At 47.3% G+C, this 14,757-nt stretch overlaps 1 protein-coding gene across 2 annotated transcripts; it reads right to left on the bottom strand.

Annotated features, from left to right (window-relative positions):
• Positions 1-5,599: 5,599 nt before the first annotated feature.
• LOC104336663 (endonuclease domain-containing 1 protein) lies at positions 5,600-13,220 on the bottom strand. Of its 2 annotated transcripts, none has more exons than XM_009942515.2 (3): positions 13,011-13,220; positions 9,501-9,821; positions 5,600-7,279 (listed from the first exon to the last, which is right to left on the bottom strand). In XM_009942515.2, exons 2-3 carry the CDS (start codon positions 9,783-9,785, stop codon positions 6,734-6,736), a joined length of 831 nt encoding a protein of 276 aa, XP_009940817.1. In that variant the 5' UTR covers positions 9,786-9,821; positions 13,011-13,220; the 3' UTR covers positions 5,600-6,733. The 2 variants fall into 2 exon arrangements, with proteins under 2 accessions (XP_009940817.1, XP_075285186.1); XM_075429071.1 differs by lacking the exon at positions 13,011-13,220 and adding an exon at positions 11,489-11,566.
• Positions 13,221-14,757: the final 1,537 nt, after the last annotated feature.

Below are 14,757 nucleotides of genomic sequence, written 5' to 3' on the forward strand. Positions count from 1 at the left end.
GTTCCAGGACCCAGCCGTGCAACACCCAAGAAGTCCGGCAGCACCGAAGGCTCCCAGAGCAATGCTGAGAGTCCAGTGATCCTCAGAGAGGCTCCTGGGGAGATGTCACCGTCGGTGTCCCCAGGAAACCTCCCACCTCCTCAGGGAAGCTGGTGGCAGCATGGCTGCAAGCTGACGAGAAAGTTGATTTCGCTCTGCAGGTCTGGGGCGGGAGGTGGGTATCAGAAACACCCTGCTTCAGCGTTTCCAAACCAAAATTCTCAGAATTTCCATTTCAAGGGGAATTTGGAAACTCTTGGGGTTTTGTTCTGATTCAGACCGAAACCACATTTTGAAATGACAAAATTTCCTGTGCACAAGTAGCCCTGTTCTCCAGCTCGCTCTGCTCAAAACCAAAGGTTTCTCTCTCCTCCAATTTTTAGTGTTTTCATGCTGTTCAAACTCCCTCAGTCCTCGATAAAGTTCTGATTTAGGGCAGTGTAAGAGGAAAATAATAAAACAGCAAGTTTTTATACTCTCCTTTTTAGCCTTCAGTCACAGTGCACAGTAAAATAAAGATAATTCTGTCTTTGTTTTATGGATTGGAAACGGTGGCACTGAGGCGACTTTGTCAACCAGTCTCAGTCCTGGTCCGGTCCTCTAAACATTCAGAGTAAGATCTCAAAGTCCCAGGAGTAAACTACTATTTACCACTTATGCATGCAGCAATTTGTTAAAATGAGTCTTTGTTTACTGAACTAAGAAAATGTGAGCAGGTACCTCAGGAAGAGCTTAGATTCAGGCAACCTAACTTGTGAAAGAGATGCGGTTGTGTAATTTGTCAGAAACCGAGTGCAAATTTACATTACAAGTACTTTACTGAAGCCAGCGTGATACTTAGAGAGCAAACATTAGTTCTTAGCAGGAGACCTAGCATCTTGGATGTGAAAATATTAATCTCATTGATACCCTTATGGCATGTAGAAACAAAAGCATTCCCAGCAAATATCCTGGGAGTCATGTAAAATTGTACAGACAGATCATAAATCCTTTCAGTGTGAACTCAGTACGTGCAGTGTTAACTCAGCAGGTTCTTCCTCTTCCCTCTCTTCCCCAGTTTAAAATCTGATTAATTCCTCCACATCAGACCTGACACCTCCACTTTCCTTCCCACTGAAGGTTGTCTCCAAGACCAGTTTACAGCTGATCTGGCAGAAGCTTTTCCTCTTCCCCATTTACTCATTTGCTACCTCTAAGAAAATATGTTTAATGACCCCGTTGTTTTGATGGTGCCATTCGCCTTTTACAAGCTCTCTGCAGACTCTTCTGCTGTTGCAAGCTTTTAGTTCATATATTCAGGGCCTTTCTGCTTGTCCCACACCGGGTTTCACTCTAGGAGTTGCTGACCATGATTTCATCCCTTTGTTTCTTGAAAGGGCACTAAAGATCGGACAGAAGATGCTGTAAAGATGCAAAAATCTGTGATTCTTTGTTCCTCCATTTAACAGGCCAACAATAATATTTCACATATTTGGTTGAAAAATCAAGAGGGACAACTGTTTTTCAAGTCTCCAGGCATTCCAGATTATTTGGTGACGTTGCAACAACAATGCATAACGTAAAAATTGAGATGTTGTTTGTTTTTCAATAAACTGAACATTCCTCTCTTTTAATAGCTCCCAGCAATATGTTGTGAAGGAGTGGCAAGGTTGCTTAAATGATCACTTTTGCAAGAAAAGATTTTACTGAAAATTTAGAAAATATGATGTTACAGAGTTCGTTGGCAAGGTTCACTCTATCACTTCTCGAATGGAATACAAAATCAAAGGGGGTTTTGAGCACAAAATGACTTATACAGAGTGGAAGAAAAGTGTGAGGGGGTAGGGAGACCCTCCCGTGGAGTCACCAGGTTCGGGCTGGACCCCCTTGCTCTCTAAACTCCTTCTCGGAGAGGAGCCTGGGTGCAGCTGGACCCAGAACCGGCCTCAGACCACAACAGTTTATGTCTAAGGAATATGTTTAGCAGCAGTTCAGGGCGTGTTCACAGTTTGAAGAGAGAGAGAGAGAATCACAGGGATTTAGCAGCTATTAATTACTGGTTAACTTAGCATTTGCAGAGTGATTAGAAACAATTTGTTATTACAAACACAATAAAAGAATAGTATGTTTTGAATCGATTCTCACACGCACACGTGCATAAGAATTCCCCTTGAGTTCAGTGAAATACTCACTTCAAGTCAAACGATTTCGCAACGGGCAAAGGCTGAGTCTCGAGGAGCTCAGTCCAAATAGCTCGTGGGTTACTCTGAGAGGCGTCCCAGTCAGAGGGAGTCACTGGGCGCAGCCCGCTGCGGACCGGAAGAGCTCGAAGGGACGTCCTTGGTACCGGTGTTCCTAGGGCCTCAAGGCGATTGACTCCAGGCATCAGTGATCTTCCATCCTGGTCACGACCCACATGATGCAGACAGCAACCGGACAATCCCAGAACCACCCACAAGGTACAGCTCTGACATTTGCCAGGCGGGTGCGACTCCAGGCAGCAGGAGATCCAGGTGCGGTCAGGGAGCGCCTGATGGGGCCAACTCACTGCTCTTGTACGAAGACAAGGCAAGAGCCAAGTGGTCCCGATTCAGTGCACACCAGCCAGCTACTCCTGCAGTGCAAGCAAGAATACAGTGTTGGCTGGTTCTGGGATCACCCGGTCTGAGGGGGGGCTGCACCACCACGCAAGATAAAGCAGTTATGTTAGTGGAATGTTTTTTTTTTTTGTCCTTTTTATAGATCCACATTTAACTGAAGACAGAAAATTCCTGGCAGGACCTCCTGTGAGACTCAGGAAACACCCTCTACGGCTTTGAGCCTCATTTCATTCATGCTGTTCAAACTCCCTCAGTCCTCGATAAAGTTCTGATTTAGGGCAGTGTAAGAGGAAAATAATAAAACATCATGTTTTTACATTCTCCTTTTTAGCCTTCAGTCACAGTGCACAGTAAAATAAAGATAATTCTGTCTTTGTTTTATGGATTGGAAACGGTGGCACTGAGGTGACTTTGTCAACCAGTCTCAATCCTGGTCCGGTCCTCTGAACATTCAGAGTAAGATCTGAAAGTCCCAGGAGTAAACTACTATTTACCACTTATGCATGCAGCAATTTGTTAAAATGAGTCTTTGTTTACTCAGCTAAGAAAATGCGAGCAGGTACCTCAAAGAGACATTAGATTCAGGCAACCTAACTTGTGAAAGAGATGCGGCTGTGTAATTTGTCAGAAACCGAGTGCAAATTTACAAGTACTTTACTGAAGTCAGCGTGATACTTAGAGAGCAAACATATCCCAGGAAAAAGCCCGTACCTGCAGGGTGAGATGAAGAGATGTGCCCTCCCCCTGGACAACCAGCTCGGAGATCAGCTCGGTAGAGCCACAAGCAGCACATGCTTCATGCAGAACCACGCACAGCACGTTTGCTGCCTAGATGAAAGAGATAGGCAAATCTAGTAGCTTCAGTGTGTCTGACTCAGCAGATGGAGATGGTATCTCCTTTGCCCAGGAGATGGCAAAGCCCCAGTAAGATGCTCCCAGGCTGCCTTCCCTCTGTTGCAGCCAGAGATGCTCCTGGTGAGCTTTACAAATAAGCATATTGTATTTACTCTTCGGAAATGTTGTAGCTACTCAAAATTTGGATGCATCAAAGGAGTTTTGCCCAGTTGCTTTCTCAAGCAGAGGCCAGACGATGCCACTCCTTTGCTTTTCCCATTTCCTTCTTTTTTAGGACAGGATGTGAAAACATGTTGCTCAGTTCAAGGAGTTTGAACTATCAGTGTTTTCGGAAAAGAACTAAGCAAACTGCACGACCCAGCCCCTTGCAGCGAAGTGAGCACAGACAGTGTCAGGGTCCTCTGCGAGCTGCAAGCCCGTTCGAACCACCCCAGTGGGTGACGCAACGAGCAACGGGGCTAATGGGGTTTAGCTCCCAGCATCCCCTCGCAGCTCCTGGGCAAAATGATTTTTCCTTTGTGTCTAAAATCCCAGCGACCTGCCAAGAGCTCTCCCCAAAGACAGACGGACACAGAGCAAACTGCAGACTTACCTTCCTGTCTCAGTGCAGCTGTATCTTCCCAGCAGACAGAGGAGATGGGGACTGGGGGCACACACACGATGCACGAACTGGCTACGGGCTCACCAAAGGGCTGTGTCCCTGTCCACTGTTTACAGCCAGGAGCAACAGAAACCTGAGTAAATCACATATGAAAGCTGTCTGGGAGGATGCTCCTGGAGCTGGGCACCGTGGGGCTGGGGCAGCCCTCTGCTCAGCTCCAAGCCGGGGTGCTGTGTGAAGCACCCATGATATCTGCAGCAAGCAAGCCTCCAAGCTGATTGTTTTGGGGGCTTTGTTTTTTTTTTTGCTTCCCACGTATTTCACATGCTTGCTGTGGAGGGGAGGGCATTTCTGGGTACTACCAGGAGAAAAGGTTCTGGGGAGAGCCTGGGGAGCTGGCAGAGGGGTGACTCACAGGGGTGATCAGGGAGCGGGAGATTCCAGCAGAGCCTGGAAAGCAGCAGCGGTGGGGCACAGGATGGGCATGAGTGTGGCTTCAAGCCCCAGTGGGCATGAGCAGGTGGATGAGCGAGTCAGAGGAAGCTCCATGAGCAAGCCCAGAGGTGTCTGCACAGGTCCCTCAATCTGAAATAGCACTGATGGTTTCAGCCCATCAGTGGTCTGTGTCAGAATTTGAACGGAGGAGCAAAAATCTGTTCAGGGAGGGGACCTGGGACCACAGGGGCTCTCCTGCAAAGGGGGATGTGAGTGATGTTCCTACCTTGTCCTCCTAAAAACCAAAATATTCCCCTACCTCACTGAGCAACACAGCTGGCACAAACGAGTGCTATTGCTGCTCTCACCATGGCAGCTGGAGATGACAGGAGCAGCAGTCCATGATGCTACTGGGCACTCTCCAGACACTGCCCAGTGGTCTGTGATGGGGCCTGGTTGCCTGTGCTCAGGTGTCCAGAGCCACTGGAGATGCCTTCAGGGAACTTGCCCGGGCTCTGGCTGCTGGCCCAGGTGTGTGCACGTGTCCCCAGGATCCTGCAGCAGATCAGCCAGACCCACTGGACGTCTTGCCTACCTCAGGGCATCTCAGGTGGCCCAGGCTGCCTATGTTTATGCAGCTGAGCCACGTCTGGATCTCTGCTGGCTGCAGTCAGAGCTCAGACACCCAGCACACACAGAGATGCCTGCACGTAGGTGTCCAACTCTGCACATGAACCCCACCCCGTGTTCCTGTGCAGCCACCACAGAGGTTTGTCCTGGGTGAGTGATGAGACCAGCAGGCTAATGAACAACTCCTGAGCTGTCAAGTTCGGGATCAAGCTGGTATATCTGAAATGAGACAGTTTGTCTGAGCCATTTGCACCACAATCTACTTTGTTCAGGCCCATTGGTAGGAAAAGTAACTGGAGTTTGATGGTGACATTTTTGTAGATGTTATGGCATCTTCAGATTGGATTTGGGCAGCTTACCTCCTGCAAGGATGATGTAGGTACCAGGGCATTATTAATAGTGGAAATTTCAGTGGGAAGCAACTTCTGGTTTATATATAAGGTGACCCTATGATCCAGCAGTGGAGAAAATAACTTATATTGTAAACTACTCCGGAACTAAATTAATGGCATACATTGATCTTTTACACCCATTGAATACATTTCACAAAATCAGTTATACATAAATCTGCAGAAAAGGTTCAGAAGCAGAGCAGAGAATGAAATTACCCAACCAGTGCATCACAGAAATTTATCTTTGACTGGTCAAAGCCTGCTGTATATCTGATCCCTGAGCCTGGCTGTCTGATAGCTCAGCTCCTGCTCTCAAGGTGCATGGTCCAAAAGCAAGCAAACAGAAACCTGCTAGTAAATTTACACAAGTACAGTCTTCATATAAGTTCTTCACGTAAGTTCAGGGATAGGGAACCTAGTGATACATGTAGGTTATTTCCTTCCTTCTTATTTTACCTATCTACAGACTTCAAGAGAGCTTGGATGTTCCTCCTATGCTGAGTTGTCTGCCTGCTTTCCACCTTCCTCTCTCCCTTTATCCTTTGCTGTGGTCATTGGTTATGCTGGATATGTAGGATAACCTTTACAGACTTTCTGCAATCCTTGGGGTCTTTGCTTTCCTTGTACCAGGATGAACCACAGAATCATTGAACCGTTGAGACTGGGAGGGACCTTTTGAGATCCAAGCAAGATCAGCTTGAGCATGTTGTCCAGGACTGTGTCCAGTCGGTTTTTGAGTATCTCCAGAGATGGAGGCTCCACAACCTCCCTGGGCAACCTGAGCAACCCCAGTCCCACACCCTTCCTAAGGAAGTGAGGGACAAGTCAGCAGCACACTATCAGTGATGTCTAATCAGGAGAGGAAGGAACTAAGATCTGTATATGGTCATGGAGAAAAAGGAAAAAAAAGACAAAGCCCTTCTAGACTCAATGAAAAGCTCTGATTTCCTTGCCCATGGGCTATTATCCAGCCTGCCCCTTCAGAGCGTCCAGGTCAAGGACTCCTTCCTGAGAGAACCCTCCACGAGTGGGCAGCAAAGCAAAGCAGCTGAAGGCTCTGCTGACCTCTTTCTTTTATCAGAGGAGGAGATGCTCTGAGAGACAGAGCTGGAAAACCACTAGAGAAGGAAGCAGGATAGACACTGCAGAGGGCATGTGGTGAAAGCTCCCAAGACTTTTACAGCTGGGATGTGAAATGGGGCTTATTCCCGGGGACAGTCACTGTCAAACAAATAAACCTGGTCCCTCCCGTACAGCTCGGTCAACACATCCTCCAGCTCCCCCAGCGTGAGGAGCTGGACCTCGTTCTTGTCGTTCTCGGCAATGACTGCCCAAGCCTTCCTGTGGTTGGCGTCCACCTCGCAGCAGGCACTTGACCAGATGTGGCTGGGTTTATTAACTCTCCCCTTGGCAATGTAGTTGTTCCCAGGCACGGCGCCCACGACGACGTAGGTGGTTTTACAGCCCTGGGTGTTTTTCATCATCGTTTGCTGCTCATAGTTGTTCCAGGCGCCGCCGTTGAGTTTCACATTCTGGGGCACTATGTTGGTGAGGGTGAAGGTAGCCGTCCTGCTGCTGGAGTCGGCGTGATGGCCGTTGGGGTTCAAATGGCCACGGTTCAAACCCGTCAGGTTCTTGTAGTCTTGGAGGATAGCCTGTGTCTTGCTGATTTCCTCTAAGCTGACATTGTAATAGTTTAACAGGGTCCGCTCTTTTTCCATGGTTTTGGGATATGTTGAACCCATCAGCTTGACAGGTAAAAAGGAAAAGGTATTAGTATTGGGTATGGTAGCAATGGAGCAGGTTTCCCTCAAGCAGAAGTCTCTGAGTGCTGAGCACTCATTTTTTTGTCATCTGAGTGTATGAAAATGCATGAATCAGAGAGAAATTATAAAGCTGCCCCTCCCCGACGAGCACAAGAGATTTTAAAAAAAAAGAATAAAGCTCAGAATTTGACTGCTCTCGATTTGACTTGTGACCTTTGAAATCCAGCCTGCAGCCTGCAGTGGGAGTGTGGGTGGACGCATGAGACGATGAGCATTTTCCACTCCCAGGTTTGAAAGGTGACTTTGGTGAGAGATCTGCCCTGCCACATCTAGTTCCCTTTCCTCCCGTCTCCACATCCCACATCTGCCCAGGGCTCTTCCCAGTTCCTCCCACCTCCATTAATCACATCCAACCTTCATCACCTGCATCTAATCACGCTGTCATCAGCCCTGGCCTTTGCTCCCTTCAGCCTCAATTCCACAAGAGTTCTCTCAGTCTTTATGAAAGGATTTCATGCCTTTTTTTAAACCAACCTGCCAACACCCAAGTGTTTTACTAGCACACAGATATCCTCTTTGAAGGCTGGATGTCTTAGAGATTCCTTGAAGGTGGATGGGATGGGAAGAGGATGAGCAGAAGAGTCGTGGATCCCACAGGACTCGCAGGAGGAGATGAGGAGGACTCAGGCCCTTCTGCTTTTCTCCTGCTTTGGCCCTCACTTGGGAAGAAGTATGTGTGTTTGCTGCAGGTGTACCACACTCCTGAAACACCAATGTTTGCCTCCTCTAACCCCATAGACAGGGAGATGCATTGGGAAATGAATCCTAGAGGTGAAGTTTCCCTGGGAGGGCTACAGTTTGTTGCAAGGATGAAGCTTTTTGCTCAGTAAACAAAAATACCACGATGCAAGTGGGCTTTGCTACTGCAGTGCTAATAACATCTCTTAGAGCTGATTTGTGCCAGGGAGCATGTGTTCCTTCTGCAGCATCACTGAAAATAAGTTAGAAATGATCAGCCTCTTGAAGCAGTTCATAAACCCCAAAGAGACCAGGGGAACTTAAATAATCCAAGAAGACCTCTGAAGAAAGTTAACAAAACCACAGATTTTGCAGATGGCCCCGCTCCACGGTCCAGGAGGAAAAGAGAGAAGGTTTTATCCCTCTAAATGCGGAGGCTGCAGCGGTGCAATTTCCGAGTTCCTATGAGTAACAAATGCAAATGCCTTTTTTTTTTTGCATAACACCTTTCTTTTCATAGTCAGGGAAACGTATTTAGCCTTCCTCTGGCTCTGGGCATATGGCCTTCTATGGCTCACTTTCACCCGAATTTCCTACTGCTACTGTGTCCCTAGCAATGACCTGAATTTCCTCTCCTTCTGTTCCATAGTTTGCTTTGTCTTTTTTACCGAAGGTCTGAAGTTTGTCAGCAGGACGTTTGGGAGGGCTCTGTAGTTTGCAGAGATCTGTGTGTCTGGTGGATCCTTCTGAACCAAGCCTGAGGCAATGGCGGTAAGGGGCACCTGCAACTGGACGGAGATCGTGGACTTCTGACTGGACCAATACTGATCCTACTCACTTCTCACTGCCTGAAATATCACTCCGTAAATTCACGCAGTGCTAACCTAACCCTCTCATCGCTGAGTGCCTGTGCCTGGACTTTTTCAGTGGGTCGTCTCACCCATTTCTGAGTTTCTCTGCACTTCTCTCCTGCCACTTACAAAGCCAGATTGACTCCTCACTGGCAGCAAATAAGCTATGTCAGGAATGCAAAACAGCTCAGGGTGGAGATCAGAGCCCAGCACAGTTAGTCCCTCAAATTTAGCTGCTGTTGGATATCTTTTCCCCATCGTTTGGTCCCCCACCACAGCATGAGACAGGCAGAGGGGTCATTTGGCATAATGTAATGTAAATTAATGCAATGTAATGAAATGTAATGTAGTATAAATTGACTTAATGTTCCTGTAAGGTCAATGTAGAAAAATGGGCACTTTTAGCATATGACTCATCTCATCTTCCTGCTGATGTCTCAAACGCATCAGAGGAATCGTGTGGTGAAAGTTTTTGAAGTTAGATGAGATGAATCCCAACCAGTGGGGCCATTTGCATGCGTGTAGGGGTGGGAGGAAAAAGAAATGTTTGGTTAAATGCTGCAGTTCATCTTTTAATGACTGGAGGGTGATGCGCTGTAAGAGAGGACACTCACCTGGGGCTCAACCAGCCACGTATTAGGTCTCTTGCCAGGTCCAGGCTCGTAGAGGTAAGCAGAGTATACGGGAATACGCCTCTTCCTGTCGTAGAGGGTGGCAAAATAATACTGGTTCTTGTAACGTTGGCAGATCCAGGCTGGGCTTTCCGGCTCCAGGGCTTCATTTGGGGGGGTTTCCCGGAAGAAGAACTGAGGGCATGAACTTTCGAAGGATGTCACCACCTCACTGCATCCCAGCCAGAGGCAGCTTGCCAAGACCTGCAGCAGCAGCAGCAGCAGCATCGTGGGGAGGATTTCTAGTGCAGGGCTCTTGACCACCTGGAGGGCAAATGCAGAGAGACACTCAACCTGGAGAAAGTTCATCATGGCCTGAAGTAATGTTTGTGCTTATGGGACTTGGCTGGCAGAGGAGGGGACTACGAGAGACCAAGGAGGGAACAACTTCTGTCCTCCCGGCTACGGAAAAATCAACAGGGGAATAAGGGTGAAATCTAAAATAGGTTTTAGGTGCCTAGAGGACACAGCAGTGGGAGAATTTAGCCCATCTGAGGAGGGATCCAAACCCATCCCACGTCTAATCAGCTCATAAAGCAAAGTTTTCTTGGAACTGAGGCATGATGCTGGCACAAGGCCACTTCTTCCAGCCTATCTGTGTTAGCCAAGAGCTCAGTTTTAGCATTGGCACTGGAGGAAAAAACATGAAGCAACCCAGGGGCTGGGAGCCCCTGTTTCAGAATACCATCACGCTCCCTTCTGCTCTGAGGACCTTCCCACAGCAGAGGACCTGCAGCTGGGCACATACTCTGCCCAGCCACCTGCAATGCTGAACTGGGCTTTAGTCTTGCGCAGGATTTGGAAGGAGATAGCAGTGATGCTGTGCTTCTTACAGGTCTCTGGTTCCATCCGAGTTCACATAGACACACAGCTCTTCCATCACTCCTCTGTGCTTGCAGCAAGATTAATCTCCCTAAAGTTAGGTCAGATGTTTAACCTGAAGTGGTCCAGCTTGAGCTGCTGGCTCTCATACTTCTGACATTGGGAAATGTGTGTCCTGCTGCTCAGCTTGCATTTTTTGGTTGTCCAGTTCCAATGAACTTACAGATGGAGAAGAGGCCAAGCAGACAGCAGCAGCAAGCACGAGGGATGATATCTCCATCTCAGCAGCATGTCGGCTGCTGCTGTAGCAATGCAGATATGTAGGGGCAGCTCTTCCCACGGTTGCACAGGATTCCTGCCAATCCACATCTTTAGCTTTGCTGGTTGCTTTTCCTGTACAGTAAAAGGCACTGGTGCAGGAATTTCAATTTGTTGAACAGAAATAGGTCCTATTTTGTCTTCCCCAGGTGTTGACATAATTTTCAGCAGTCACAAGATCTTTCCTTTTGGAGAAAACTGCTGAAAAACTCCCTGTGATGCTGGCAGCAATGTAGGGTGCTTCATGCTCTTTCAGACGTGCCGCAGGCTTTGGGACAGCAGTGATATTTCCATTTTCATTGCTAGACATTTGACGGAGCAGCTTTAAACGAATTAGCATTTTAAATACGGCAAGCAGGACAAGCAGCTAAAAGGATTCATGGCCTCTAAAACACAAAACCCAGATGTGGCTGGGGAAATGTCTGATCTGAGCACTGCAGAAGGCTTGGAAAGTCACCTTGCTCATTTGCCCTTTTCTTATTCTTTTTGCTGACCCTCATGTATTAATTTCCATTGGATTCAGGATACTGAGCTAGAGATTCCCTTGCTCTGACCCAAGACATCTGGTCCGTTATCTCTTTACTATAGCTGGATCAGGAACGGGGTGATCAGCAAACTGAAAACTGAGAAGAGTGAACCACAAGAAGTGACTTCTTGCAGTACTTGACAGAGCATGACAGTATCCTCCCCAGCTCAAGCGGAAAAGTGGCTGAGAAGTCCTTCTTTTCTACCACCCCCTAAAAGCTTAAATTATACCTAATATAATTTCACATACATAGAAACCAACCTACCGTGTGAGAGAGCAGCACTTAAATATTTTTATCCACAGGACCCTTCTGGCAACCCCGAAGTGGTGGAGGACTTTGAAATGCCTCTGCTACAGTCTGAAACTGGCTGTGACCTTAGGGCGGTTTATATATGATCTCCAGGAAGGCAGAGCTGTCAGGTTTCTCTAACAGGGTTTAGAGTAAGTTTGCCCAGGGGTGGAGCCAGGCCTTGTGTTTTTCCAGAGGTCTTTTGCAAGGTCATGGGTGGAGTTATGGTACTCAATGAGCTCCCCAGCCCTCTTATTCAACAGTTTGATGTGAATTTTCCAGGTGACTTGGCAACTGAAACTTAATTCTGCAAGGTGCTTTATGGCATTTCTGATAACCTTGAATCAAGTCTCCCCTACAGCTGAGAGCCGAACTCTGTCAGTGGGCCAAAATGAGAACTTGAATCCACCCTTTCCTAACCTCGTACATGATAGAAGGTACAAACCCAAGTCCCATCTGCTTGGTGCATGCTGTAATCGACAGGCAGTAATTCATTCAATACGTGAGGTTGCCAGATCAGCTGTAGAAGAAGTGCCTGGCTGCACCAGCCGTGCTCAGATCAGCAGGGGACTCTGCACCCAGCATCTTCAGTGAATCTTGAACAACCTTTGTCCGACTCCTGTGGCGCAGACAGGGGCATTCAGGCACAACCTGATGCCTGATGTTGGCTCTTGTCTAGCCAAGACCTTGCTGGATCCTAGGGAATAATTCATTCTCAAAGAGATATCCAAGACAGGCAGGAAAAATTTCAATCACCAAGATGAATAATTAAAAAACTCAAGGTGGAATCTGTTTTCCTAGAGTTAGACATCTCGTTTCAGTATCAGGCATCCCCTTGTGCATCTATTCCCAAGGCTTCCCATGCTGATCAGTTCCCTGAAGCATTCTTGGCCAGGTCCAACACTTGGCTTGGGCAGCAGGTGAACAGCAGGAACATTGCCACCACTTCAGAGCGTCCCACTAAGTTTTGGTGACTTTTCCAGACAGGTGACACATTGCCAGCACTGCTGAGGGTTTCAGATCTAACGGGATCTTGGGGCTCAGCTTCTGGGAGGGCCAGTTCGTAGTGGGGGAGTTTGATTCCTTTGGGAACAGCATTCCTTCTTCCAGGTTTTGATCTGAGCATCACCAAAAGTGAAATTTTTCCTGGACCCCACCTGTTTTTATTATTTTCTCATAGACCAGGGATTAGCTCATGTGGTGACAATTTCCCAGCTTCTCTCAGTCTCTTCTGCATCTAAGTGTCTCTCACATTCTCCAGATCTTTACTTTTCTACGCTTGAGTTTCTTTCCCAAGTCATTTCTTCTGTCCTTGCCCTCCCTAACATAGAGCTGCAAAATACAGTGCATGCATAAACTCTCATTTTCTCCTTGGAGGGGAGATGTTAGAGCTTAGCAACTGCAGCCCACCCTTTGTCTGCTGTATTTATGCTGAAGCTTAAGGAAACAGTTTAAAATAATTATTGCAGTCAATGGTGAGAAAGGAGTAAGAACTTACCTTGGAGCAGAGTCTCGGAACAAGCAGCTGAACTGTTGCTTCACTCCTCTCCCTGGAGAAACAGTTGTCTGATCCCTCAAGAGTCCCACTGCAATTTATACCCGGTCATAAATCTGCCCCTTTTCATAGAAAGGGAAACTCACAGCAAAGAGAGGATTTCTAGGGTTGTTATTCAGAGGAAATTTGTTCATGCCTGCCCAGAAATGAGGTGATAATTGCTATTTGCTATTTCCTCAGGATTTCTCCCAAGTTTGCTGACTTGCAGTGTCACATGTCAGAAGCAGATAACTGTGTCTGGTGATTTCCCTTTCCATTTCCCCATTCCCCACGGGGCTGCCAATGCTGCTGCAGCACCTAAATGCATTTCTGTTCCCGGTAGACTGTCTCTGGTGGCATCAGACCAACTGGCCTGTCTCTGGCTACACACAGATGTTCACAGTCTGCTCTTCTCCAGCCCCTCAGAATATAATTAATATGGTGAGGCTACACATTTTCCCTTGCCTGCTGACAAAGGCTTTGTAACAACAGTTATTAATGCCATCCTGCAGATCCTGGGAGCACACCTTGGGCTCTGCTGTACAGCCACTGCTAAGCCAGTGTTCAAACAGGATCCCAATCTGCCCAGAAAGGAGGCTTTCTACTTAGAGGTAGATAAAAGGGATTTGAGGAGATGGATATGGAGAATAAAGTTTGGTAGGCTGCGCTCTCTCAACCTCAGAGGGCAGAGGGAACAAGAAGGGTTGGCTCCTATGGTGTCTCTAAGGACAGATGGGGGAAAGATGCTGGCTTCCTACATCATTAGTGGGGTGGATATGGAATTACAGATTGTTAATGATTCTGACCAAAAATCATCAGAAACGGGTATGACAAAAGTCAGGGACTCTAAGAAGGGTCCCTTGTCCTGAGCTGCATGTTGGAGCCGAGTTACAGGGGTCTGGCAATATTTTGTAAAAACTTTGATTAAAAGCTGCAGGGAGCATGACTGTTTTATCTTGATTTTTTCATTTCTGTACAGACCCTTAGTCCTCAGCGCTCAAGTTGCGTGTCCTACCCAGGGTAACTTACCCAAGGGTTTGGTTTCTCTGATCTAGCACGTGGTCTCTCCTGCAGCCCAGTCAAAGCATCAATGGCAACCAGTTCCTTGCACTGGATTTCACTCCCTGAGCTCTGCCATTGCCCTCTGGGTCTGACCCTGTTACACTTGGTAACTGCAAGAGCTTGGCTGTTGGCAGGATGTCTCGAGGTACTGGAGCAATGGGACTCTGGCAGTCTAGTTTAAGACAGTATTTGATGGAGATATCTGAAGAAGAATTGCAAGATGCTGAGCTTGATGTCCAGGCAATCCTTGTTGGTCCTCTGCTTTTAACGCAATAAAGTATCAGATCACGATTGGAGTGCTGCTGCTCACAAAGAGTCATGAGATATAGAGAAAGGAAGAGGACAGGCAGTCAACACCAAATTTCTTCTTTCTTCAAAAAGGACTTAAAACAGCCACAGTGAAAAAGTAAGCAGCCAAAGCAGATACCAGCTTAGGTAATACAATCAATACCCAGCTGTGATATCAAAAATGCAGTGGAAACATAGTTCAAGTTTTCAAAAGGCCTGATGGTGAAATCCCACGCAGAGCAATTTGCAGCAAGCCAGTCTTGGATAACAAAAAGTTTTTCCATGGAAGTGACACCAACAAAAGCTAACCTGGGTTAACTCTTACAGCAGAGCAGTGAAACTGTTTAAAATCTTTATATGG

Source organism: Opisthocomus hoazin, chromosome 8 (assembly GCF_030867145.1).
Source record: "Opisthocomus hoazin isolate bOpiHoa1 chromosome 8, bOpiHoa1.hap1, whole genome shotgun sequence".
Taxonomy (NCBI): domain Eukaryota; kingdom Metazoa; phylum Chordata; class Aves; order Opisthocomiformes; family Opisthocomidae; genus Opisthocomus; species Opisthocomus hoazin.